The 27842-nt window shown below is 37.1% G+C and overlaps 2 protein-coding genes across 12 annotated transcripts in view; one reads left to right on the forward strand and one right to left on the reverse strand.

Moving 5' to 3' along the window:
• The window catches only part of trioa (trio Rho guanine nucleotide exchange factor a), a 102467-nt gene extending 86955 nt beyond the window's left edge, over positions 1-15512 (reverse strand). For 8 of the 9 annotated variants that reach the window (XM_052584827.1, XM_052584824.1, XM_052584825.1 and 5 more), the window contains exon 1: positions 15239-15509. In XM_052584827.1, coding sequence (XP_052440787.1) covers positions 15239-15308 — 70 coding nt within the window. In that variant the 5' untranslated portion in view covers positions 15309-15509. Of the gene's footprint in view, positions 1-15238 lie in introns of all 9 variants that reach the window. The other variant, XM_052584828.1, reaches the window with a different exon arrangement.
• A 1675-nt stretch (positions 15513-17187) lies between these two features.
• Positions 17188-27757, forward strand: LOC127979029 (uncharacterized). 3 transcript variants are annotated; one of them, XM_052584135.1, is made up of 14 exons: positions 17188-17410; positions 17580-17648; positions 17781-17849; positions 19812-19836; positions 23528-23614; positions 23923-24071; positions 24152-24268; positions 24377-24419; positions 24520-25255; positions 25404-25467; positions 26051-26128; positions 26218-26319; positions 26403-26970; positions 27125-27757. In XM_052584135.1, exons 2-14 carry the CDS (start codon positions 17589-17591, stop codon positions 27349-27351), a joined length of 2325 nt encoding a protein of 774 aa, XP_052440095.1. In that variant the 5' UTR covers positions 17188-17410; positions 17580-17588; the 3' UTR covers positions 27352-27757. The 3 variants fall into 3 exon arrangements, with proteins under 3 accessions (XP_052440095.1, XP_052440096.1, XP_052440097.1); XM_052584136.1 differs by having other exon boundaries at positions 24523-25255; XM_052584137.1 differs by lacking the exons at positions 17188-17410; positions 19812-19836 and having other exon boundaries at positions 17576-17648.
• Positions 27758-27842: the final 85 nt, after the last annotated feature.

A 27842-nucleotide genomic window follows, 5' to 3' on the forward strand; every position in this document is an offset into this window, starting at 1 on the left:
AGAATCACAGAAAGTGACCGAATTCAAGAACATTGTTGCGGCATCTCTCAAGCAACAAATAACCACCGCTAACTTAGAGAATGCAGTGAAAACTCATCTTCTCGCGTCATGCCTGTGTTTCTTAACAAGAACATGTAAAACAAAAAGATTTGCTGACAGTTTAAAAGTTTCAAAGCTAAATGTAGGCTACGATCTACAATAGCCTAATTGTTGCAGGCTGCTTCACTTTTTTTTTTGGCTTTTAATCTGTACTTTTGTTTGTTTGCACACATTGTTAAAGGTTTTCAGCTACAAAACACGATGTGTAATGTTCATGCTCATTGTAAGCTTGTTCAAAATGATGGAAACAATAAATGTTGCTGAAAAATAAAGTCTGTCTCATTAAACTTAATTTAAATAAATGAATATGCGAATATTCATTTTTTTGTGAGCTCAAATATTCGAATGAGATATTTGCGGAAAACACCCATCCCTAAATTAAGGGCGTGGCCACTAGAGTGACAGGTGGATTTGCCGCTGCTGACCCCGGCTGCGCACGCACACTCAAAGTCTTCAAACAACAGGAGCGCTTCTTGCTCTCTCTCTCCCTTGTGCATATTAATCAAAATCATTATTAAACACGATAGAAAAGGGGCGAAACACCAAAGTTTCACGCCTGCTCACGCACTCACAGTCTTCAAACTACACAAGCGCTTTCTTGCGCGCTCGCGCTCTCTCTCTCCCTCGTGCATATTAACCAAAATCATTAGACACGATAGAAAAAGGGCAGAACGCAAAAGTTTCACGTGGAGCATTCTGAGATTTTTTTTTTCTACATGACAGGCTGCTGGCTCCCACTGCTAATTTGTTTTTTTTTTTTTTTTTTGGAAAAGCACTCTCTGTATTAGCTTAAAGCCCTCAAGTTTACATTGGTTACTGCATTCTTTCAATTGCTCTAAACAAGTATTTTGGGTGACCTTTTTTATTGAATGCTAGACATCAAGTTGTTGTTATTTTCATCTGAAAGAAAAACTTTTTTTCAGTAAGCTAGGCCCTATGTGTTCAGTAAGCTATGTGTTTTCAAGGCTTCAAGGTTTTATTGAATGCTATCTCTATACAAGTGCAAAGTAATGCATTCTTAGTCAGTCTTTTATTTTGTAATTTTAAGAGCAATAAACATATATTGCAATGTTAAGGAATTCATGTTTTTTTCATTCAGATATGTAAATCAACATGTATAAATTGTTAGTAGTCAATTAACCCCCGTTAATTGACTAGATAATCGAAATCGAATCGGTATGAAAAAATTAATCGTTAGATTAATCGATGCATCAAAAAAATAATCGCTAGATTAATCGTTTAAAAAATAATCGTTTATCCCAGCCCTACCAGCGGGACTGTTTTTTTTCCTCGTCATGATGTATTTTTTGACTGATGCGACTTATACTTAGGTGCAATTTATAGTCCGAGATTTTCTCTCTTTTGTTGTTTGTTTAACATAGATGACAGACAACAGGAATATTAGACTACTTTCACTTCAAGAGCTTCCCGGATCTAATATACTGTTACACACGTGTTTTCTTTCTCAGATGTTTGCTTTCACTTAAGAACTAAATTACTGTGCTTATGAGGAAACTTACAAAGAAAAGCATTTTGATAAAAGTGTGTGTATTTAACCTTTCAACGCCTATTCAAGTGGCAAAAATAACTCTGTTCAATACTCCCGCTCTCTCTGAGCATTGGGCTGATGGATGATGCCATCGTCTATCAATCAGACATCAGCTAAAGACTGTCTACACTGGATGCGACAGTTGAAAATCATTCGAAATTTGTGTCAGCACATCATAAATAAAATTTACAGTAGTTTACTATTAAGGATTTGTGGTGTCATGCCGCGCCACATCCAGACAGCATCACTGATTATAATGAGTTCTATTGACTGATCTATATATAATGAATCTCTATTATAGATCATTGTTTCCGGTGTAGACACTGTGTTAGGAATCGTTAGTTGTTTTCCCTTAAAAGGATTCACACTTCCCTCATCAAGAGGGCTCGCGGACAACCAATTAAAAAAAAAAAAAGCAGTAAAATAATAATATGTAAAATATTAATAACTTGAAATAACGGTTTTAAATTTAAATATATTTTAAGATGTAATTTATTCCTGTGAAGACAAAGCTTATTTTTCAGCGGCCATTATTTCAGTCTTCAGTGTAGGTGCAAAAAAGACTTCTACAGAAAACACTAGTCAGATAAAGTACTTTCTGGTGCTTTTGTTAGCAAAAGCTGGTAGAAATCATAACTCCATTTTCTACAAATTCCATCTGCTATGTTTTCCTTCTGTAGGGTGGAACATCAAAGTGAGGTTGAATAGAGACTGGAGACCAAATATAAACACGTAGGACATACTTGCAATGCCAAACGCATGCCTGACACGGTTACTCACTGCTAGGACACTTAATGTGCATGGCGCTAACACATGTACTCAGACCCCACAACATAGCCTCCAGTAAATCAAAAACGCTTCTCAAAAATGTCAGTCAAGACTGTTTACACCCCAGACATTTAACGAAAAGTCGACTAGATGAATGGGTGATTTATCATGAGGTGGTAAAGATGAAACGTCCGTTTCATTATAATCCACTCACATTCGAAAAAAATCATACAAACATGCACAGCCCAGTGCTCAAAATTAAACTGTTGAAAGCAACCGATTACAAGATCAGGCATACTATTCCAGTCCAAATAAGGAAAAACAAGCTAAGCGCACAGTGGAAAAGGCCTGGTTCAAATCCACTCCTGGGGAGAAAAATAACTTTTCCGCTTTCATTCCAAATCCCCAGCAAAGAGCAGTTTGCTCGCAGGAAGCAACCACAAACTTTTCAGTAGCTCACAGAAGACAAAAGAGCCATTGCATGTTGCTGAGAGTGATTTTAAGACTTGAATTTCAAATGACTGCAAAGCATATGCGGGCAAAAAAACAATAAACACAACTGGATTGTTGTTAAGTCCCTTCTTTCCTTTTGGTGTGACCAGGCAGGAAATGAGCTAGTGACGTAAAGAGGCTCACAATACAAAGATACGCACACACAAGGTCAGATGCGTGTTTGTTGCATGTCTACAACTTTAGCCAGACCCAAAAGCCCCTCTACTCAAAGCCAAAACAAGAACAAAAGCAGAGGGCTGCTGTGATTCAAGCCCACGTGTCTACAGCCCTGCCACTTTCTTACCACACAAGCCCAGTGATTGTGATCGGACCCTCCTTTTGTAGAGCAGCAGGTGGGTAGTCATCGATCAGACTCATACGTGAATCATGTGATTGAGGTAAAGAGCCCTCTCATTGCCACATGCTTGATATCTGGCTCATCCAGGCCTAATCGGGTCGCCGCAACAAACAAATTACAAAGCTGTGGCAGAAGTCCTAAGCATGACTCCGTTTCAGAGCTTTTACTACTCTGAGCTGTCCTTGAAGCCGTTCAGAACCAATCACACACAAAAGGATGTATTCCCTAATGGTGCAATTAGATTAAGCTCAACCACCAAATCTGAGGCTCTTTCATGTGTTGATGTCTGATATTTTGAAGGTTAGGCAGCTAGGCCTATGTTGGTGCTCCAAAAGACTGGGCGATATTGTGGAAAAAAGGTAATGATTTTTTTTTTTTTTTTTTTTTTTTAATTTGACTGATTCAAATTGCGTTTTTGCTTTTTGTAATGCTAAACATATCAACTTAAAAACTCTATTTTATTTAACAATAACAGAGAACAATAACAACAACTAACCAATAGCAACAGACGCGTGTGTAAGGGATTTACAAGATAACCGCAACTCTAGTTTAAACGTGTAAAAAATACATTTTTTATTGGTAGTTTCTATACAGAGATAGCACAGACACTGGACAAGGATGGAACTTTCTAGCATGCATTTTAGGGCCTGTGTTCACTTACACTACGATCTGAAGAAAAGATTGTGACTTTAGCTGTACATATACACTAGGCGTACATCAAAATTGAAGTTTACTATGCATTTGGCTGTATGGATATTCTAAACCAAGGGTGTGTAATCTTGCTCCAGGAAGGCCTCTATCCTGCAGAGTTAAGTTCCAACCCTAATTAAACACTCGCAAACCAGCTAGTTTAGTATGCATTAAATGCGCCAGAAATGCTAATCAAGAATTGTGTGTCTTTTGTATTTGTATGTCTTGCATCCTTATACTCAGGAGCATAAGTAACAGCAATAGTTCAAATTATAACTTCTACTCGGCAATAATTTGCCAAAATGGATTCAAAAAGCAAGTTAATAAACAAACAAGAAGGAATTTGACCTGTCACTAGAGTTCAAAACAGAGTTTTATAAACAGGCTGCTTTAGTTCAGTCAGGTTAATATGGCAAACAAAATCACACATTCAACTGTTTAGTTGAAATATTAAGTAATGTATTTAACTATGTAGACCATGAAATAGATGTGAAATGTTATGTCTGGACTATCAAAAAAAAAAAAAAAAAATCACAAAAGAATCAAATCAACAAAGATGCAAAGATGCTCATCACAGGCCTAATTCTGGATGTCTCCATGGAGCAGCACCCAGAAGACTCGAGAGCTGCAGTAAATATGCTCTGCTAGGAGACAGACGGCATGACGCATGCTGACGTGCACCTTAATTGTGTGCTAGTGAAAATACGAAGGCCACGAAGAGTTAAACTGCTTAAAGCTGCAGTGTGACTTTTCTGTACCACTACCAGAACCAAATGGGACTGCAAAAATATTGATAACCTAATTACCAAACAGGTTTCTCCACCCGTTTTTCACTGTTCAGCCTTACAGATAGTCCCACCCCAAACACACACCCATTGGTTGAGCCAATGTTGCAGTGCAAATCTGCTCAAACAAAAAGAGCTTTCATGTTGAAAGGAGTGTTTACACTTCTCAGGAAATCAACCAATGACTTACTTGTAGTTGTTTCTGTACATTAACCTGACAAGAAATACTTTAATCTTGAGAAAGAAAAGATCACACATCAGTTTTAAGCAACTAAGATAGAAAGAAAATGTGTTTGTGTGTGTGTGTGTATAAGGGCTGCACGATTATGACAAAAATCATAACTGTCGATTATTTATAAGAAATTGTGATGTATTAATTATGAGTAAATTAATGATGTTTACATCTTTGTTTGAAGAATCTGCATGCCATATTTTTATATGAAAATAAACCAGCTAAAACGAAACCGATTGAAAATTGTTGGACAATTGTGAACTGAAGTGGTGAAGTACGCTTATGTGAGAAGAAAAAAAGAGACAACAAATAAAAGGCAAAGGCCGAGCTGTTTAAAGACCAAAAACACATAGGAATCAATCGAACAAAACCAGGACACAGACAGAGAGAGCAAGAAAGAGAGAGAGAGAGAGAGAGAGAGAGAGAGAGAGAGAGAGAGAGAGAGAAAGAGAGAGTGAGAGATCTCCCCATTCCCCTGCTCTCATTCCCTGATCTATTTTGACAGTCTCCATTTCTTCCCTTCTCTCTCATTCTTATTTTTCATCCTCCTTTCATACCTATTCCTTGACCTTAACAGCGATGAAGAAGGTGATGCTTCATGACATCCCAAAAAAAAACCTATAAAGATTGGCTCAGAAGACTTCACAAAAAACCCAGATCAGAAACAGATAAGTACCTACAATAACAGAAATACTTCAAAGGTGTTATGAACAACCCAGAAAAAAAATGCACATACTTATACTGGCCAGTGCGCCTATTAAAGGGGTCATATGATTTGATTTCTATTTTTCCTTTTTCTTTGGAGCGTTACAAGCTCTTGATGCATAAAGAAGATCTGTGAAGCTACAAAGACTAAAGTCTCAAATCCAAAGTCTAAAATAGTTCATTCAAACACACCCCACATGTCTATGTCACTATGTGGAAATATTTGCATAATGTCACCCAAATGTTTAAGAAAGAAGCTGTGGTTTCAGTAACGAAAGTTAGTGTTGAAGCAGCCATGTCAGGGAGATGCTGTGTGTATCTAGGCAAAAGCAAAAGCATTTTATTTGGTCTTCTGAAGTGCATTTAGGAATATTTAAGATTACTTACAAAAGAACAGCAACACATTTTATGGACAACTGTTTCGTGAACCTAGGAGAGGAGGTAATCCTGACTTTACTACGACAATCTGGCGCTTCTGAATCAGATACTGGAAGTGTTTGGTTATTACTTTAAGTTAGTGTTGCCATGGTACAAAAATGTCAGTATTCGGTACCGATACAAGTGAAAATCCACGCTGCTCGGTACCAATTTTGGTACCAAAGCAAAACACAAAAATATGCTCATTAAGAATAAAACCAATGCAAAACAGTAAACAAGTTTGGATTAAAATTTAATTTAATTAATGAAATGTAAACACATTTTATTTTTGGTAAATAAAGGGGATTTGCTATTAAAATTAAAACATGGAAGAAATATTGTGTGATTTTATTTCTTTAAAAAAATAAAGTTTTATAAAAAAAAATCAATAGTACTAGCAGTATGACATACATTCTACTAAATAATAGTAATATTTCTAGAACAATGCCTTTATTTAAGAATGAAGTTTTATTTTGACCGGTTGCCATGAATACCTTTAAATTGACACTGGTTTTACTTAGATGAAACTGTAAAATGCTTGTGAAGTGAAGACTGTTTATGTATTTATGTCCTCATTACTGCAAGCGTCACGCGCTTCAGTCTATGTAGTAAACAAACCCGCACGTCTCTGCCATTCACTGATTCACATTGAGATGCGCAGAACATGCAGGATTCATATTTTAACCAACTTTTGCGGCTTAACATTTACAGATACTGGTCCATATGGAGATTTGATTTGATAAATTTATGCCAACTTTGACAAATTCCGTTACTGTCCATATTAAAATGTAAGTTTCATTTTCATGTCTGGATTTTGAGATTCCGTCTGCGTTTTCTGCTTTGTGAAAATCATAGCCCTGTATGCATCAAGAACCGGGTTGACCGGGTACTCAGTAACACCGGTACTTAAAGAAACCTGGTACCATGACATTTAATTTTTTTTAGAACCGACTTGGTATCGAAGTACCAGAGTTTTGCACGTCTCGTGTGTGTGTGTGTGTGTGTGTGTGTGTGTGTGTGTGTTTGTGTGTGTGTGTGTGTGTATGTGCGCACGCACGTGTGTGTGAGAGAGGGAGAGACACAGGGGTCAATATCACAGTGTAGTCAGCTGTCTTAACCGTCCGTGGCTTGTGTACTGCAAACACATACGAGCTCATCACTGTGTCTGTCACTCCACTCTGTCTCTCGCTTGAACTGATGGTAAAACTAAGGACATTATTAACCGTCTTTAAAAAAAATTCTAAAAGAAGAAGCTCACTATTATGTAAAGGGGTGTTACATTTCTGATGAGTGATTGTGGAGTTCGGTCAAGCACAATGCACTGGGTCAGCTGGCCAATCAGAGCAGACTGCGCTTGTAGGAAGGTGGGACTTTGAAGAAAACTATGCATTTGAGAGAGGCGGGGCATAGAGGACCTACAATAATGTACAGTATTTTAAAAAATAATGTGGTTTTTTTACATTAAAGCATGTCAACATATTCTGTTACACCAAATACACAAAATAATGATCCTACAAAAGCATCATATGACCCCTTTAATAATTGAGACAAGCCATTTATGACAATGCGTAGCTTTGCACTTCCCTAGTTTAAACATGAGTGTAACTGAACATAGGAAAGCGCACTGCATTTAATGGCATTAGACTTCATGCTCTCAAAGACAGGAACCCTCCTCATGTTTAAATGATGAGCACATACTCAAGTCTATGGATTTTAGGAAGGCCTTCTTCCACATGATTCATTCATGCCTCCAATCAAGCACTCGCAAACGTCCCCCAAATGAGAGTTGAGCTTTGCGATCAAGTGTCTGCTGTTATATTAGAGCTCATTATAGCATCGTTTTGAAACAGGCCCCAGGAGTACAGCGCCGAAAGAAAAGGAAAACTCACTGACATTATTATGCAGGTCAACACGCAGTCAGTCCCAACAAGCTGAATGAAGATTACTTATTTATTTATTTTTTATACTCCTCACAGCTTCTCAACATGTATACACTCTTAAAAATAAAGGTTCTTTATGGGCATCAATAGTTCTATGAGGGACCTTGAACAACAATGGAACCTTTCAAATGCAGAAAAGGTTCTTTATGGTCGAAAAAGATTCATAAAACAGTCTTCGAAAAGATTTTTTTAGGAACTGTTTTTTGGGAACAAATAAGCCATTTATAATGATTTTTTTAAGGATCACGTGATACTGAAGACTAGGGTGATGGATGCTGAAAACTCAGCTTTGTCATTACATGAGTAAAATTCATTTTTAAATAAAGTACTTATATTACTATTATATTATTACTTTAGTGAGCATAAAATTATTCTTTCAATAATAATAAAAAAAAAAATAGAATTATCCAAACTTTGGGTCATTTTTGGCAATTTTAAGTTTTTGGCCTGAAAATAATACCCATAAAGATAACCGATAAAGAGTAAAAAAAAAATAACTGATAAAGAATTATCGGTATCGACCAAAATTTTCATATCGGTGCATCCCTAAGAAGAAAATGAGAGAGGCTGTGAAAACTGAAATCAGAGCATGGGCAGAGATGGGATGAGAGAACAACTGACCCCTGAATCCTTAGTGTCTTGTGCTGAAGCCGATGGCTGACTGAGGAACTAGGCCAACGTGATGAAAGCAAAAGCTCATAGCAGTCTTACACAGGACTCAAAGTGATGCAGCTGTGCCTTCTCAAGGCCTCCAAGTTTTGAGGAAACACTAAAATTTACAACAAACCTACGACAATTAACATTTAGGCTGCCCTGGATTAAAAGAGTTAGAGGCAGTTTGCAAAACAAGGATTGGATATGAATGCATGTTCTGTAAAAATCTATTTGAGGATGGATGGCATCGCCCTCCAAACATTTGATGTCTTTGATGGTTCATGCAATGCCCCTACGTATTGTAATGAAAGAACTGTGCCACATGTCAGGGGGCTTTTTTAACAGAAATAGGATTCAGGTGTGCCTTTTAAGGGACCCTTTAATACACAAACATTTCTTTAGCACAGTTGTTTTCAAAAAGGGAAGTTGGACTTCTGCACTATTGTATTCAAACAACAATGCTTTCCTTTTGTGAATGATTCCTGATGATTACCAGGAATTATACTGTTGTAGCTTTGTCAATGGCCAAAGAGATGAAATCAAGCGGGTAATATCACCTAATATAATCAAGTCGCATTGCGCATGTGGCTAATAGGTTGAAGCAGATGCGTATTTTTATGGTAAAATTATCAAGTCAGGGATAATATACAATAAGCAGATCATTAAAGCAAAATAAAACATAACAGAGTGATCAAGACTCAGACGTAAAATACTTTTAAAGTATGAATGGACATGAATAGAGCTGTGTACCACCAGCTACCTCTGGCTATAATTTCAGAGTTTATGCTTATTTGACAAGCTTCTTCATTAAATTAACTCTAGAATTAGAGCATAAATGAACAACTGATGCAGCATCATAAAAATATATTAATAATGTTGTATCGCCAGATTCGCCACAGCTATTTTTTTTAGACATTAAACATTTAAAATAATAAAAATAATGAAAAAATATTTCCTGGAAAAATTCTAAAGTTTAGTAGGTCAAACAAAAAATGAAACCAGAACACCATGACGGACCAATCAGAATCTAGTATTACAGAATAAAAAAAGGGCTGTCAACGTTTACATCATACATTAAACATATTCGGTTAATATCTTTTTATTCTTATTAATCACTATTATTCACGGACAGTTCATATTTTCCACACAACTTTATTTTTTAATTCAATGAAAATACAACTTTTTTAATAATAATAATAATAATAATAATAATAATGAAATCTTTTTTAATATCATGCTTAATATTTTTCTCCACAAATTATTAATGGATCTTCATTTATAGTCGTATTTTTAAACATCATTATATTTTAAGACAAATCATATTTACAGGTCTTTGGAATAAAAAAAATTTAAAACCCCTGTAATAAGATCAATTAATATTATATGTGCTGAAAACCAATATGCTGTCAGTACAGGTTCGGCACATAACTGTGAATGTTTTTAGAGAAATTAAAACAGGTCGCACTACAACAATTATATGCAGTTTCACAAATACTGCCAAGTATATTTTGAGGTCACACAGATTAAATTATGGGAACATATGCAACCAAAATGGTCGCAGTTTCGAGCCTTGGTGTTCTCATCATACTGACAAGCTTCCATCAAACAGAATTAATTCCAATACTCTGTCATCAATAACACATGTTCCTGCACACACAGCTTCTCTATGAGAGATGTTTTACCTCGCAACCTCATTTCAGGCCTTATTCTGTCTCTTCTGATTCTCATCTGCCCTCTCCCTCTAACGATGTCCCTCATTTTCTCTCAGGATGATCCCGCATTGGCCTCTGTGATTTACTGTCGGAAGCTGTCTTGGCATGTCTCTCTCTGCAGTTGAATAAGTAGGATCTTCTTGTGCTGTGCCAGGAGACAGAGGGGGCAGCAAGAGCACCATTCCTAACCCAGCGAATGTAGGTCAATACGACCTTTCCTTACCACACATGGAGACAGAGAGAAGAGCCGAACCAGAAACTGGAAGAGAGGGAAAAATGACAGGGAGAAGGAAAGATAGACAAGCTGGATAAATCAAGAGGCCGTGACACAACAGAGACATAGAAGGAGAAAAGGAGAAAGAGAGAAAGAGCCTGGGGTGAATGGGCTGAATTCAGGGACAACCCAGCTGGGGTGGTAACAGTCAACGACAGAAAATGTAACTCTTCAATGCTAACCACATGACGTCTAAGTGTCAGAAAAATTCATCTAACGTTACACAGAGAAAAACGGAGCCACTGCCAGGCCTCCAAAAACTACCAGGGGGCCTATTAGCCAAGGACAAAGGCACCATCAAAATCAACAGAAGAACAATTTAGCACACAATGCAAAGTTCAAAAAGAGTTCTACAGGAACGAGAATGAACATACAACTAATAATAGACTTTTAATAATAAGAGTAAGTACTCAAAAAGAAATAAAATTTAAAAATTCTGATATATCCAAGGACATTTATAGTAATTAAGTTAAAATACCTTCTTCAGTCCTAGTTTAATATGTTGATACCACTAAGTGTTGATATCACAAAGTGTGTGTGAAATCTGCATAGCTTCGAAAGCTGCATTAAAGCGTTATTGAGCTGCAAGGTTTCTCTCTGAAAAAAACTTGGCCTGGACCAGAATATTCGATTATTCTAATATTCATTGGGTGGGTTGGCATTCGATTTTCAAATTTGAGATTTCAAAAATTATTTTCTTCTTTTATTTCTCTTCTTTTTATTGAACACCTGGCATCCTCCGTGAAACGGTCTTCATTCACGCTTGAATATAGCCGTTTTCTTTTACTATCAGGATGAACGGTTCTAAGGACTCTCAGGTACGGTTACAGTTGTATTTCCACGTGAGCATGGTATGGTGTAGCACGATTACAAACAACCGTTCTCGGCCGGCGTGCTGTTAGAGTACTTGACGCTTATTGATATTATACCAGTCGTTGCCATTTGTTTATTTAATTTTTCACATCAAGAGTTTTTTTTTCATTACTGAACGAAGTAACATTGAATATCCGATTTTAAAAAAATGAGTCCGAAAAACATGTTTCTGGTCATCGTCCATATCGCCGTTTATATTACACCACCAAGGCAAAAACTGACACATCTGTATTGCATTCCAAAGTGCTCTGTTATAAGCACCACAGTGGAAAATGAAACCGTATCCATGTTGACTGGACCAGATCGGCACGGAATGGGACGGTTAAGCAAAGAGAACCGTTCGACCCGATAGTGAAAAAGCGGCTTCATTAGGAACATGACCGTCATGATTCAGTTCATCTGGAAGAGAAGACAAACATGCAGAAGACCTCAGCTGTGTGGGAGCACTTTAAATTGAGTGAGGACAAGACAAAGGCATTGTGCCAGATATGCGAAAAGCCCATCAAGGCTGAAAAATCTTCAGAGTTCTGTGAGTATGCCTATAGTATATTGTTTATATATATATATATATATTATATATAGTTTAGAGTCCATATTGCACCAAAATGCGACACTGCACTCCCATGGGTCCGCAGTAACACACCAGCCAAATGTGAAGTCGACTGGATGAACGGTTCTCAACATAATATAAATGCAAGCAGGCAGACAGACTATGAATATGTTCAGCCCCTCCTTCCGAAACTTCGAATATTCTGTGTTGATTACTACCGAAGCTTCGAAGCTCAGAAAAATGGTATTCGGACCAGCCTTAAAAACAACACAGATTATATAGCTGACTAACGAAAGATCCATTGTTTGGGTCTGTATAAAGGTGTTTATAGTGTTTGAACTGGTTTTGAGGTTGGCACATTTGTCGCTGCTTGAGGTTCTGTCTTTAAAGAGTGTCATATTTGCTAAAAGTGGCTGTAAAAGAAAGGTTGTGTGGAAAGCCCTTACAGAAAGATTTGAGTGTGTTTAACTTCGAGAACAAGCTCATTTAGAATTCTCATAAACATTAGAATGAGATTTAAGGCAAATTCATGTGCAACAATACGCGCTGTGAACACATTATTTAGGGTGTGGCTCAACCTATGGCACATGTTTGGGGGTGGGGCGATCTGTTCTGGCCAATGGCAGCTGGAAAGTGTTTGGGAAAAGTCTTTTTTTCCCCCATTTCCATTTGGTGGTGCAAAAAATATTTCTTCATGACTTAAATAAACTAGTCTAAATTGTTCTTTAAGTAATCAATAAACAAGTCACAGATTAGTCCCTACACAAACTCCCAAGAGCAAGACATTAACAGCAAAAAGTTACTGATGAAGCCAATCAAAAGAGTGGCAGAACAATTTCAAATTGTTAAAAATATCTACAGCTGTAAACGAATGAACTTAGCGAAAATTGTGAAGATTTGCCCAGACTCGCGGAAAGACAACGTTTCAGCAGCCATTACTTCAGTCTGTGTCACATGATCCTACAGAAATCAATCATTATGATTTTGTGCTCAAGAAACATTTCTTGTGCCGCTTAATATTTTTGTGGAAACTGTCCCATCTGATCAACTTAATGTGCCATTGCTGAACACAATTATGAAATTCTTTAAAAAAAAAAATAAACAAAAACAAATATCAAACCCACCCCAACATTTGAACAGTGGTGTATATCATCATTAATGTATTAGACAACAGACAAGAAGATTCATTTCAATGGCATGTAGACGGATGATAAACACGGGGTCAAGGTGTTCAGTGAGTACAGGGGTGAGGAGGTGGGGTTACAGACAGAGATGTGGTCTGTGAGCTGCTGCGTGTTCAAACATGACAGTACACCAATCTGTGCAAAAACTGAATAAGACAGAACTTACTCACACAGGCAGACGAGACAAATAACACAAACATCAAGTTCTGTAAAATTAGTAATAATATTAAACAGTAACTTAGCAGCTATGCTAAAAAGAAACAAGATGTTTGAACTCTTGAGGGTTCTGGAACAACCAGAGATTTCCGGTGTGAAAACAGAAAGAGGTAGTACTTCCAACTGTGGTTTCACAACCTAAACCAAAACAAAACCACTTTGCTTGCATCTCAAGAGGGTACTGCAATTTATGCCAAATTTGATGTAACACAACTTAGAGAAATACTTTACAAAACAAATCCTTGTCTACTTTAGGAAAGGTTACCCAACAAAAGCAAGCTGTTATAAACCTGATTTGCTATTTAAGGTGGGCTCCCAGTCTGGCCAAGCTGGTGTTCAGCTGGTCAACAAGATGGTGCCCAGAATGACAAACTGATGGTCCCAGAATCCATGTGAAACCAGCCTGACCAGGCTGGAACACCAACAATCCAGCTCAGGCTGGTTTAAGATGTTGTTTTCTTCAGGATAGGACTTTGTGACCTAGTCTTGTGCTAAATATTTCCTTGATGCAGTCTGCAGAAGCATTTAAATATATCTTGTGAATGATTAACCAGGGCTTGTAGATCCTGCTATCAGAAAAACAGTAAGATATGTGTCATTCTCTATATAGTTATTATACAATCCTGTATACAGCTTCATTATCAGAAAGCTATCTGTTTTCCTGTATGCACCTCATTACATCTTCAAAGACATAAAAGCAATCTAATATTTGATTCAAATTAATCAAATATTCCATATGCTAGTTCAAGACAAGGTAATTATGTCATCAATCTTTCTGGAATAGCTTTGCTAACTTAGCAACCAAATGCTACACGAGTCAATCAGGGAACAGAGCAACCCTGTCTGGTGGCTAAATCTAACCGAAATAACCACAATCGTGACTGCGGATATCTTTTAGGTTAATAACAGCCTTATAACGTTAAGCGATGTGGTAGGAAACAGTCTTTCAGCACATAAATCCATCACACCGTGCTAGCTAGCTAGCAGGCAGTTCGAGAAAGCCACGCCAGGTCATTGTTTACATTGCGGACTACCTTTGATTCTCAGATCCGTCTGATTTTTCACATAATATTGACTGTCTGACTAACATAAGGCTATGTGTTTGAAAATAGAAGCATTTCATTAATATTCGATGGGTAACAGTTCATTTAAAAGTGGCATAAATAAATGGAACTGGCACTCTGAATTTACTTCTCATTTTAATGTCTGCCTCTAAATCCAAATTATTGAAATAATACTAAAGAAGATAATAGACTATATTCATAGGAGGGTTTGTGGATAAAAACTGTTTATCTGTGAGTATATTTTTTTTCTGCATAGGGTGGCCTGCACAACACTCCAGCTAACCTTATTTCTAGCTACAAGCTCTTTATCAATAAGTTGCACGACCCAAATATAGTTACTTAGCATGATGATCTCTATTATCCCTTACTGACTAAGCTGATAAAAGCTATAAGAAATTAACGTGATTTCTGTAAATATCTATCAGAAACCTTTAACCAACGAGCACCAATGGCTCGCACGAGCTAACGACAACCAAGTGAAATTTCTCCACCCAGGCTGTTATAAACCATATTTTCAACCTAATGCAAGTTGTCAGACCAGCATAGTAGTGATTTTTGCACTTAATGCATTATATGGTACAAAACCGACTGCAAATGTCCAGGGCGATCCAGCTTCCCCACCCACCCTACAGTGCACCAAACAATGTCCCACAGCAGCCTCGCGAGCGTCGCTTACCAGATTTGAAGAACGTCGCTATATCGGCCGCGTCCTTCGCCGCCTCCTCGGCCCCTTCCCCCGAGCTCATGGCTGTGGCGAAAAACACGAAAAAAAAACTAATATCCAAATCCTAATGTTGTTCTTTATTTCCCCCACAGGCAAAAGGATTTAGAAAAAAAGTCCGCCCCTGTGTCTGAGGATTGATCTGACACGGACGGAAAAGGGATCACTTCTGAGGGCTGGGAACATCACAAAACCTCCTCCATCTTGAACAAGAGAAATGAATAGCGCCGGCCGGCGGCTCTCCCGAGCCTAGCGGAGACTAGAGTCAGGAAAGACGGCAGGGGGCGGGAGTCCGCTTCCGAAAATGCCTCTTTGCAGCCTTTTCCCTTTCCAGTGACCTTAACTGGGTCCCCTAGGTAGAATATGATGGATTTTGAAACATCCAATTTCCCTTGACACTTCAGAGCCTCCTTATGATCTATATCTATTATAAAGTACAAATTGATGTACCACAGATGTCTTCTTGGAATTGATTATCTCTATCAAACCTCAGATAAAAGTTTTTATTGCAAAACCCATTTCTGCTGTAGTATTTAAACATAATAATGAGGTGACTCGAGCACCAATATTTTGTTAATGACTGAACACTCGAATTTTACTCTCATATTTTCTTCAGGTCATTTCTGCTCCAATTTTAATCAAACTACCTTGTAGTTTTCTCTTAAAACACTACATGGCAACAAAAAACACAACACTTCATAAACACCTGTAGCAACTCAACAATTGTTTTATTTTTTATTTTTTAAGGAGGAATGGAATTTCACAATTTTGAAGTACACAGTTTGTTTAATTGCAAGTTAATTAAATAATACATTCATTGCTATAAAACATGAGATATTATGAAATTCTAAAGGTAACTGAAATTATGCAGAAAAAGGTTGCTTTTTTATTTTTTTATTTTTTCATGTTAATTGTGATATACATTAAGAGTTATAAATATAGGTTATATATATAATTTCTTTAGGGAATCTTTAGACCTGTATCCAGTTTGTATTGGCTTTTAATGCAGGTCAAATCTAACATTAAAAATCAGTTTCTCAGATCAATATACTTCTTCTTCTTCTATGGGATTTTACGGCAGCCGGCATCCAATAAGTTGCATTGCCGTCATCTATGGATCTATTATGCCATTTCACTATATCCTTTTATACAGTCCAGAGTCTATAAAAATGTAAAAAGACTTAAGCAAGAAATTCTGTTTTTGCTTACCCCTACTTCTAAAATACTTTTCAGAGATATTTCTTCCAAACTAATTTCTCACAATTCTCTGTATAGATCTTGTCTTTGTAGGTCATATTTTCTACACGAAAGCACCACATGTTCCACTATCTCAGGTTTCAAACATGAACACAAGCCCAGATCAATATAAGTTTGCCTATGCTGCTATGTATGCATGCTTTAAAATAAATCTTGTTGCTTTTTTATTTGATAATTTTATCAATCTTTTTAAATTAAACTGTAAAAAAAGAGTAGAGCATAATGTTTAAAAAAACATTTCTGTTTGTCAGTGGAATTACTGTATTGTATTTTTCACTGTTGTCTGTGGGAAATTTTATGAAGCCTTCACTTCTTGCATCACACTGGCATCTGGTGGAGAAAACTGTATGTGCACCAATGTGTAGCATTCAGGTAACCAATGTGTGCTGCATTTGATGCTGATTCTAGCTCATCTATATGGAAATCAGTCTGTTTTGCCCAAACCTGTATGAATGTCTTCAGTGAAACACACAAGAATATGTTAAACACTAACAGAATGTGTCTCGGTCACCATTGTACATAATATATAATTTTATGTTCCACGAAAAAAAAAAGTCATACAGGTTGGGAACAACACTTTTTTTTTTTTTTGAAGCAGTATTTTTCATCCATCCACTAGGTGGTGCGAAAGATTTTGGAGCAAAGAGAATTGTACCAGAGAAGAAGTCGAGGACTAAGGAAGCGGCCTAACCGGGGAACATTTGCGTTAGAGCATTTTTGTTTATTAACGTAGATTTTTTTTTCCCCAAGAAGTAATTGGAAAGAAGAAGGATAATTTGAACACAATAGTTTCATGTTGAGTGCACTAAAAGCGCAGATCACTAATTCGCTAATCGTGTGCTAAATCTTTTGCAGGCGAGGCAACGTTAGGTGCGTCGCAAATATTATTTATTACGTAACATTAGATGTATTTAAAATGCAAAGCCTAATACGTTTACTTGATTCATGTTTTCTTTGCTGCATTTATTTTGCATTGCTTGACCAAAAACATACTATAGGAATAGCACTCACTCAATAACACAACAATGTCTTATTTTAGTTAGGAAAGATGGCCGATTTACTGACTGTGTACGACGACGAGCAGGCCAACAGCTTCATCGACTGCACGGTAAACCGGTCTCATTATGACCCTTAGTGCAAACAATGTTATTCATGTTTCCCCTTTTAATTAACACCATGTAAATTCATTGACCTAACTCTGTGGGACTATCGATAAATGTTGTTCAAATGTTGTCCTCAGATCTGCAATAAAAGAATACGGGGAGACACTCATTACAAAATCCACGTGACCACTTTACAACATTTGAAGGTAAGGAGAGAAAATCCAGTGTGTGACTGAAAGTACTAATAATAATTGACAATAACCAAACAGAAAATCAGCATATTCAATTGAGTTTTTAAGAAACGTGGAACAGGCTGCTTAAAATTAAGCTCTTCCATCACAGGAATACATTTAAAATTAGTAAATAGAAACGATTCTTTCAAATTGATTTCACAGTATGTTTTATTGTATTTATGACCAAATAAATGCATCCTTTGTGATAATAAAAGGATTTTATCACCATTGAAAATATTAATTTTTTCCAAATTTGTTGACTAAGTACATATAATTTTATATTTAAATGTTTTGAAGTATCATTTCTAATATATTTTAAGTGGTTTCAGATCATAATATTTCAATGTGTTGTTTTACTCACTTTTCTGCCTTATTCAACTGTAGGATTTCTAAGAAATCGAGGTCAACCAGCGAACAACATTTTGCCTGTTCATTTCTTGTCTTAGACACTGTATACACAGTATACGGGTTATGTCTGAATTTCTTTACCTGTCCATAAAAAAAACTGCTTGTTCTTCTGCTTTTAAAGCAAATTAGGAGGAGTTGTGTGGACACTGGGGTGTTTTGGACTGTTTGATTACAGTTTGTTTTGTCTTTGTCTTTACTGTTAGACAGTAAGATACCAGTGTGAATACATTCCATTTTGAGAACCAAATGCACTTTATCATTTTAGAGGTTTATCTTTTTGCTTCAACAATGGTTTCGATCCCCGAACCCTTGTTTGGATTTGTCATGGAACCCTTGTCATGGATCTTCAATCTCCAGAACAGATGGAGCTGCCTGAAACAAGAAGTATACTCTTGTACACTTCTGTCTATTTGAGAAGATTCAAGAGCTCTTATTTGTTTGTAATTTTAGTCTGAGGGCATCCTCACACTAACCAAATAGTTGTCATCTGCACTAAAATGTGCTGTAGTTTGACAGCCTATAGCCAATATGGCTGTTGTTGGTCCAGCAAGAAGACAAGCTCCTTTTCTAGACTGCTAAATGGCAGGAGTTGTCCAAATCTACCAGTTCCAGTCTGATTGGCTGGCCACAATGTTTCCAGGAGTCTGTCTGCACAGCTTTTCCAGCTTTTTCAGCTCTTCCAAAGCTTGTGAGATTCTTGCCGTTGAATCTTTGAAAGATACTTGAGTGACACTCCTCAAGCACAATCACATATTCAGCTTGATTTCAGATTTGTGCTTTGGAAATAGTTGTACTTATCTTTGGTCAAATGGGAATTCCGACCATACACATCTTCCCATGTTATATCTGTTTTGAGTATACTTTGTGGAGACTGCTGTGCCATTATAGCTACTGGCTGCTAAGGGCTGGACAGTAAATAATCCATATGTATTTCTGTTATCACTTAGTAGCTTGGTTGTTTTATAAAATGGCACAGAGTCCAGCTTAAATCCAGGAACACATTTTCATGTTTGTTATTTTGAATGACTTGTATCAAGTATGTTCTGACTGGACTCTGAACTTTCTCATTCAGATTTTTTTTTTATTTTGAGCTTTTCCAGTTCCACCATGGCATGTTACTTTTGTGAAATGCCTCATCATTCATTTCAGTTCCTCTCATGAACGAGTGAAAACCAACCTTGTAGTTTTTTTTCTGGAAACTTTGGGGTTCATTTTCCCACACCCAATGCTTCCTTCATCTTAACTGTACTTGCGGTTCTTCAAACTTGATCTTTTTGTCCAGAATGAGGCACAGTATGGTTTCCACAGAGCACCTGGGGTAAAGTGCCTTAATCAAAAGCCCAATGGTAAAAGAAGGTCTCCCCTATTGGGGCGTGGACTATCTACCATCACAACACTTTGTTGCTTGTGTGTTATTAATCTGTGTTTACTTTATTTCAGCATTGCAAGTAGGTCCTATGAAGTGCACATAAGTTAAATGTATAATCACCTGTGCCTGTTTTTCCTCCACTGTTTATCTCTTCAAAGAAAGAGGACACCCTAGCTTCACAAGGTAAGTAGTAAAAGTTACAACTTTATCCAGAATTACTTCTATTGTCTAGGCATCTCACGGTCCCTGATTCTATTGGATTTAGTGAAACACATGAGTTTATGATATTCCTGTGATTTAGTTCTTAATGTGATAAAATAAATTAAAACAAGTCAGATCAAATTTTGTTCAGACAGAGTTATCATCAATGTCATAAGATTATATGAAATGTCCCGAAGTCAAATTGATTTATTTGTGAAAAAGATTATTTTGACATTTATGTGCTATTTAAAAGCACATATACTGTATCATGTCAGGAAATTCAACCGAAATCTCAAGGAGTTTGTAAGTATCCAGATTGTCAGGTGTCATCTCATAAGTTCCGAAGAGTTTCCTTAGAGAAGGATGTCCTTCTCTCATTAAAATGTGTGGACATTACAGCTATAAATCTCACAGGATTCAGCACTGATGGTAGGAATCATCACAAGAACTGAAGACCTAGAAGACATTTTTTTCTTTTTTGGTCTGTGATGGATTTTGAGACAAAAAAGAAACCTAAACATGTTGGAATCACACAAACCTGGATTTTTTTTTTATCCATTAAGTGGATTTTTCATGGTTGCAGTGAAACCATGGAAGATTAAATAAAAAAGAATAACATTTTTTTGTTATTCAAAGAGTAAGACCTGTATCCATTACAGGATTTTAAAGGAAACATGGGTTTTTCAACTTTAAATGGAAAATGCAACCTTCCTTTCTTTCCTATAATACCACGCATCCGAGTGAAACGGCTTCTTGAATGAGAAAAAAAATGGGGCTTGAGTTTGTTTATCAGGATTTGATAAATCGCTGCGATCGTTTCATGTCAGGTTGTTGTGTTGAAGTAATGAAACTAGTTTCACTATTGGACAACCTTAGCACCCTGCCCTCTCTTCTCTGATGTGTACTTTGTTGCAATTATGTTTTTGATTTAAAGATTATGAGGACATGTTTAAAAAAATATTAATGATGACGTGCACATAGATCTTTAATATTTTAACTCTCAGGACTTTATGGTTCAATTCATTGTTTGTGCCCTGCAATAGGTTTTTTCTTTTTTTTTATGTTCACTTTGAGATGGTTAACTTGATTAACCCCAAAGACATCATACATGTTTTAAATAGGACAGTGCTTCCAGTGTGCTCAGCAGATTTGTTTTTTTTCCAACTTCAAAGTGTCCCCGTACAAATTGGTGATTACCAAAGCAGGCATTGAGGAGAACACGAGAGGCATGCCATACACATTATGTGTATGGACAGTATCACAGGTGGATAAGTATGAAATTCTATAGCATCTGGTTTGGTCACAATCCTGGGGATACTGTTTTGCCATAGCAATTTGTAAATGCTAGTACAATCGGTGTACCAGCTCATCACCAAGCCTGTTTCTTGCACCATGAAAGATCACTTTGCTGGATGCTGGAGGATTTTCCCAAAGCTTCATAGATTCCAGAGATGCCCATATGGATTGGACAGTTTGGTCTTGTTTCAGCATTATTCCACATTTCAAGATCAGATTTTCTTTCATCAAGTGGTGTCTGTCATGCAAGATTAAAAATTGGCTGGACTCCCTGGATTCTAATGGAAATGTGAGGTTTCAGCACAGATATGGTGGACGTAGCCATTATAAACCAGTTCAAAGGATGACTCAAGAACTACTTTACCTGCAAAAAAGCCTCAGAGCTAGATCAACGGCCTTAAAGCAGAAACAATATTTGTGGAAATGAATTTTGTCTGTTTGATAGTAGGTCAAATAGAAGCAAATACCAACATTTTGTTTTAACACCGAGAGGAGCCTTCAACAGCTGATTTGTGGAAACATTTCCACAAAAGGTTAAAACACTGGTGAATTTGTACCAAAAAAACAATCATTTTTCTGTGATCTGACCTGTTTGAACAGGTAGATACCGCTTATAATAACGTAACACATGACAATGCACCAGACATATTTCAGACATATTTTGCAGATTCTGCTGCAGTAGAATAAATATAGGATCTTTCAGACATTAAGAATATACAGTGCCCTCCATAAGTATTGGAACAGTAAAGACAAAATGGTTCTGTTTGCTGTATAGTCAAGAAGTCTGTAAATATGATTAAAAGATGAATATGAGACAAAACTACAAAATGTCACATTTTATCATTGGATGATTCAACACAAACATGTTTTACCAGCTAAGAAGATCAGCACTTTGTTTCATCTCCCTATCTGATGTGAGCATATGTATTGGAACAGTTGGCTCACAGGTCTTTCTAAGTGTTCAGCTGTGTCCTGTTGCATTAATTCTTCAGATATTAAAGCAGGGAATGTGTCTAATCCGTTATATCCATTGCTTCTACATTCTTGCATTCGATGATGACACACAAACCAGGATGAAGACGAGGAAGTCGACTCTGAAAGAAAAGCAAGCAGTTTGGATGCATAAAGTAAAGTGGAAGCCAATTAGAACTATAGGAAAAACAAAGGAGAAATCAAGAGTTTGTAAACTACTGGTGACATCAGCAACCAAGAACGACCTAAACGGCTGAGATAAACAACCGTAGTTGATGACTACTGACCTTAAAATGCATGTCTGTAAAATCACCAACAACCAGAAAGCGGGGGTGATGCTCTGTCAATCTACAGTCCACAGGAGAATTTGTCACAGAATTACAGAAGCTACACAGTAAGATGCAAACTTCTGATCAGCACCAAAAATAGAAGGCAAGATTCTTCATAAATGTGAGCCAGCAGTGTTTTGGAACTGAGTCGATGGACCGAGTCGAACTCCGAGATTAACCTTTATCTAAGTGATTGGAAAGCAAAGGTGTGAAGGAAAAAAAAGGGAACTGAAAATGATCCTAAGCATACAACTTCATCTGTAAAGCTTGGTGGAGGTGGTGTCATGGCATGGGCATGCATGGCTGTCTCTAGAACTGGATCACTTGGAATTTTGGAATATTAATGATGACTTAATGTATGATGGCAGTAGCAGACTGAATTTGGAAGGGTACAAAATCATCTTGGCTACCAATATTCAAGAAAATGCCACCAAACTCATTAGAAAGCACTTCATATTGGATCAGCAGAATGACCCAAAACACACTCCCAATTCAGTCAAGGAATTTATCAGGGCAAAGAAATGTAAAGTCTTAAATTCCCCAAATCAATCTCCAGATTTAAATCTGACTGAACATTAAGTTTACCATCTGAAGAGGAGACTAAAGGCAAAACCTCCCCAAAACAAGCAACCGTTAGAATTGGCTGCATTAAAGGCTGAAAAGGCATTTCAAAGCATAAGACCAAGAGTCTGGTGATGTCTATGGACTGCAGACTCACTGCTCTGATTGCATGCAAGGGATCTGCAACTAAATATTAGCTTTTAATCTTTTACATCTGCCTTAAATCAACTGTTCCAATACTTATGCTCACATCACAAAATTAGAAAAAAAAATTAGATCTTTCGACAGATTATGTATGTGTCGAAAGATCTAATAATAAAATGTGACATTGTAGTTTTGTTGCTTATTTATCTTTTAATCATATTTGCAAATAACTTGACTCCACAGCAGAGAAAGCAATGTTGTCTTTAATGTTCCAATACTTATGGAGTGCACTGTATATTATTTCGTGTATTTTTCTTTCTTTTTTAACTTCTGAAGTGATCATGTTTTATGAGCTAATTGTGTCCTTATAGGAGAGATTCCGAGACAACCTCGACTGCCAGAATGGAATGACATAGTCGAATATTTGGAATACCTGAAACTTGATGAGCCCATCATTGGTAGGACGATTTCAAAACCATTCAAAATTAACATACAATTAAAATAAAGAGTAAAGTGGTCTTAAAGGAATAAATTAACCCAAACGTTTTGTCATCATTTACTCACTCCACCTCATGTCACCTAGACTGAAAGAAGATGATTTGTAAACCATTTCAACTGTTCTTTTTCCAGTGGGATCCAAAAAAAAACATTTGGAATTTGGACCCCACTGACTTTTATTTTATGGCTAAGAAAAGTACTGAGACATTCTCAAAATATCTTTTCACTTGAAAATACACCACTCACTCTAACTTATTTTTTTGTTCAGGTCTCAACTCCCTGATACAGATTCCAGATCATCTCGCTGACGATGGCAAAACTGTGTTGAAGTACAAGTGCCGAATGTGTGTCGTGGAGATGGACCTTTACAGCATGGTGGCCCATATTGTTGGACGTAAACACAGACAAAAATACTTGGTATGGTGACTTTGTTCCTTGCTACTTTTACCCTTCCACTGTTCGGAGTGAAATAGTTTAAATTTGATCTATCTTGGCAGGAGCTGAAAAGACCAGACTTGGTGACATGGCAAGACAACAACCAGAAACAGCCAGGTCTCGTTGCCAGAGCTAAAGCTGCAGTGGTCGAAAAGCAGGAGGGATGGGGAAAGCCAGTGGTATTATACTCTCAGTGGATTTGCTGCTTGTAAAATGGATTATTTTGAGGAGTTTTGAAAAGAACGCATAGAAATTTTAATTAATATTTATCTGTAATTTCATTTTAGGCACTCAAAAGACCTCAAGAGAAATTCAGAAAAGTTTTTCAAGGTGAATATTTGACATTTCAATCACCAGCTGGTTTTTCATAGACTAAAACTTTTTTGTGTGTGTGAAGCTTACTTTTTTTTTTTTTTTTTACCCTAACAAGCAGGAAGTGATTCACGGGCTAGTGTTCATGAACAACACTACTATGAACAAGACTCTCTTAGGAAGCCTCCTTTCCCTGAACAGGTTAAAAAACAGACGTACCTGGATGAAGACCGACACGGAAGACCCTATTATACAGGCGATGAGTATGAACAGTACAGTAGACCTAATAATCCAAGTCACGCAATCCACCAACAGTTGTATCCAGAAGAAATCCGATATCAAGAACCTTACGAAGATGCTGACATTAGAGGAAGATACTCACAAGGTGATGATTATCCTGAAAGAGCTGAAAGAGAAATGCATACTAGGCCCTATGCAGACCAGGGTGGACGGAGACTTCAAGAAGACTATGAAGGAGAAAGTCTTAGCAGAGGACAGTTCCCAGGAGGTAAAACAAACCGATTCAATGACAAAGACCTCCGAATCCGCCCGGCAGCATCAGAATATCAGAAAGAGCAAATGGAAGTTAGGCAGTATGCAAGTTATGAAGAGAGAAATCCTGACATGAACCCCATGTCAATGCATGGAAGTAACTTCAATGAGGAGAAAAGGGGGACTGTGAGAGAAATGCACAGCAGGCCTTGGGACAAAGCTAATGAGGTACAAGGTTACCCCCCTATGTTTGAACCCAGAGATCCAAGAACATATTCACACGAAGCAGTTCCAGCTAAAAAGAAAAAGAAGAGCAGATTCTCTGATGCTACCGCAGAGGAAATCGCACTCGCTCATTCGAGGTGACGGGTTGATCCTTTCATAATCATAATTGTTGCTAAATATTATGAAATTTGGTGGGTGTATTTTTACACCAGTTTACATAAGGCTGTTGTGTTTCATGTTTCCTCTTTATTTTCTTTTTTTCTTTTTACTAAATTCTCTTTTCAGACATTCAAATAAATCCACCCTAAAAGAGCAACCAAGAGGAGCACCGTTTAGAGCAAATCCTCCGGTAAAACTGCAAAGACAGTTACTCTTATTTACACTCAAATCAATCGTGTATTAAATGTTCTACTTCAAGATAACTTGTTTATTTAAATATGTTGTATAGCTATTCCTATGATATACTTTATCATGGTTTAATTTACGTGCATTTTAATTGGGCTAAAGCAATTTGGCTTGTTAAGATGTCATTCAAACGCTTTAGTCCATTTCTGTGAAGTCAGACTAATACTGCAATAATATTGCAGACAGATTCCAGTGATTTTAGAAGGAATACAAGAGAAATTCACTCATTTTTACCTTAACGTTAGCAGATAGTGTGATTGAAGCTGTTCTTTGTTTTTAGCATGGACTGTATTCACATTAATTAAACTACAGTTGGTAAACTACATTCTTCACATTCAAGACAGATTAATGTGCCATATGTATTCAGTGTTTCAAATGTTTAATCTCACATTGTGTCATATATACTTCAGTAGTCAGATATAGACTGTGGCTAGACTATGCACTAACCAAATGTAGCTCCATTATATTGGTGAGATATAAATTAACTTAGTGTTTGTTGGAATACTTATTGTTTTGTTTTTTTTCAGTCGTTTAATAACCAATTTGTGGATTCTGGAAGTACATCCCATCTTAATCCGAAACAGGAAAATGTTCTGGACATACTTGTGAGTGGAGAATATTTGACAAACAAGAGAAAGACTTATAAACTGATAAACTGGAGTTTTCATTTGAACATATTCTGTTTCACTTACAGAGTGACATCAAGATTGATAATATGGACGAAGCCAGATTTCTTAAAGAAAGGCTGTGCACCGTTTTGAAGGAGTTTCAAGAAAACAAATCCAGAAGTGCTGGGGTAAGCACCGTGCTATCTGCTAAGAATGATTTTCATTTAATTGTCTAAATAATTGTTCTCTATTTGTCGTCCTTCATCTAAAGGGCCATACTTCACAGCCTGTCAGTGATCATAGAGGGGTAGAGCAGACACGGGATGATCCAGATGGCATGCATTTAGAAAAGAGAGGTTTCCAAGAGACCAGACGATACGATGATGATCCCAGAAGTTTCCAAGAATCCAGACAATATGGAGATGACCCTAGAATGTTTCGAGAGGTCCGACAAATTGGGGATGACCCCAGAAGTCTTAGCGAGACCAGACATTATGAAGATGATTACAAAGAGTCAAAACGATTTGATGATTATCCCAGTGGTCTTCAAGAAGCAAGGCCATATGCCAATGATCCCAGAGAATTTCAAACGACTATGATACAAGAGACCCCACGAGATCTTCCCCGCGAGAGGAGACGTTATCATGAAGATCCTAGACAAAAGGAACAACATTTTGAAGAATATTCAAGAGCAGAAGCTTCAAGAAGTACTCAAGAAACAAGATATTATGAAGATGATTACATTGGCTTTGGAAATGTGGATCCTGAAAGAAACTGGGGGCGTTCATCAGAGCGTTATGAGAACAGAGGCCAGGAAGATGTTGAGAGGGGTTATCAAGGTAGTCATACATGCAATTTTTTCATATGGTTTTTTTGTCTTCCTTAGGAGCAGATGACGAGGAATAACCTTGTCATTACAGTGTTTTTAAGTGTTTTTGAATATAACATCTATATAAACTCCTGATTGATTCTTCATGATTATCTTGCTTTCAGAGAGCTTTGGCAAGCATCCCGTTCACTTCCAACCAATCTCTCAACAAGAAGAATCAAGGATGTATGCTGGGAGAACACAGCAGCGGTCTCATCTGAGTGACTATCAACCAGGCGACGAACCCTACGACCCGTTCCACCCGTCATCCTCGCCACCTCCAGAAGCGTCCAGCTCCACCAGTCTTGACAAGATTGCCTCAACTCTTCTTGAGCTTGTGGCTCGTAGATAAAGTTAGACTTATCAGTCAGGCAGTTCATTATGTAAGATGGTTGTAGCTTAACAATAGTCTACAGTGATTGATCATCTTTATGTAAATTCTTCCAAAATCATCCAGTTAAGGGAATACTGTGTTCATCCATACATTCTGCTTATCCTCTGTAGGGTGATAGAGGGCTGGAGCTTATCCCAGCATCTCTGGGCTCCCACACACACACACACACACACACATGCACACACTCTCTCTCATTAATGCTGTTTTCAGTTACTACCTTAATTCTCACTGCTTTTAGTTTGTCAAGATTTGTAGCCTGCTTGCTGTTATGTTTTCAGTTTGGTTTTTGTGCTATGAAACTGTAGTGGCTTTTGTTCAAATGATTTAATAAGACCGATGATTGAAAATAAACAGTTCAACCAAATTTTAGCGGTCCTTTTTTATATACTTTTTTTTATTCTTATTATTTAATAAAGTTACATTGGTTTTGAAGTGTGGCATATATATTG

This window comes from Carassius gibelio, chromosome B19, assembly GCF_023724105.1.
Source record: "Carassius gibelio isolate Cgi1373 ecotype wild population from Czech Republic chromosome B19, carGib1.2-hapl.c, whole genome shotgun sequence".
NCBI lineage: Eukaryota > Metazoa > Chordata > Actinopteri > Cypriniformes > Cyprinidae > Carassius > Carassius gibelio.

Coding starts and splice junctions, on each gene's coding strand:
- LOC127979029 (XM_052584135.1), top strand. CDS start 17,589: ATGGCCGATTTACTGACTGTGTACGACGACGAGCAGGCCAACAGCTTC. Junction 19,837..23,527: donor GGACACCCTAGCTTCACAAG/GTAAGTAGTAAA, acceptor GTGTCCTTATAG/GAGAGATTCCGAGACAACCT. Junction 26,320..26,402: donor ACAAATCCAGAAGTGCTGGG/GTAAGCACCGTG, acceptor CTTCATCTAAAG/GGCCATACTTCACAGCCTGT.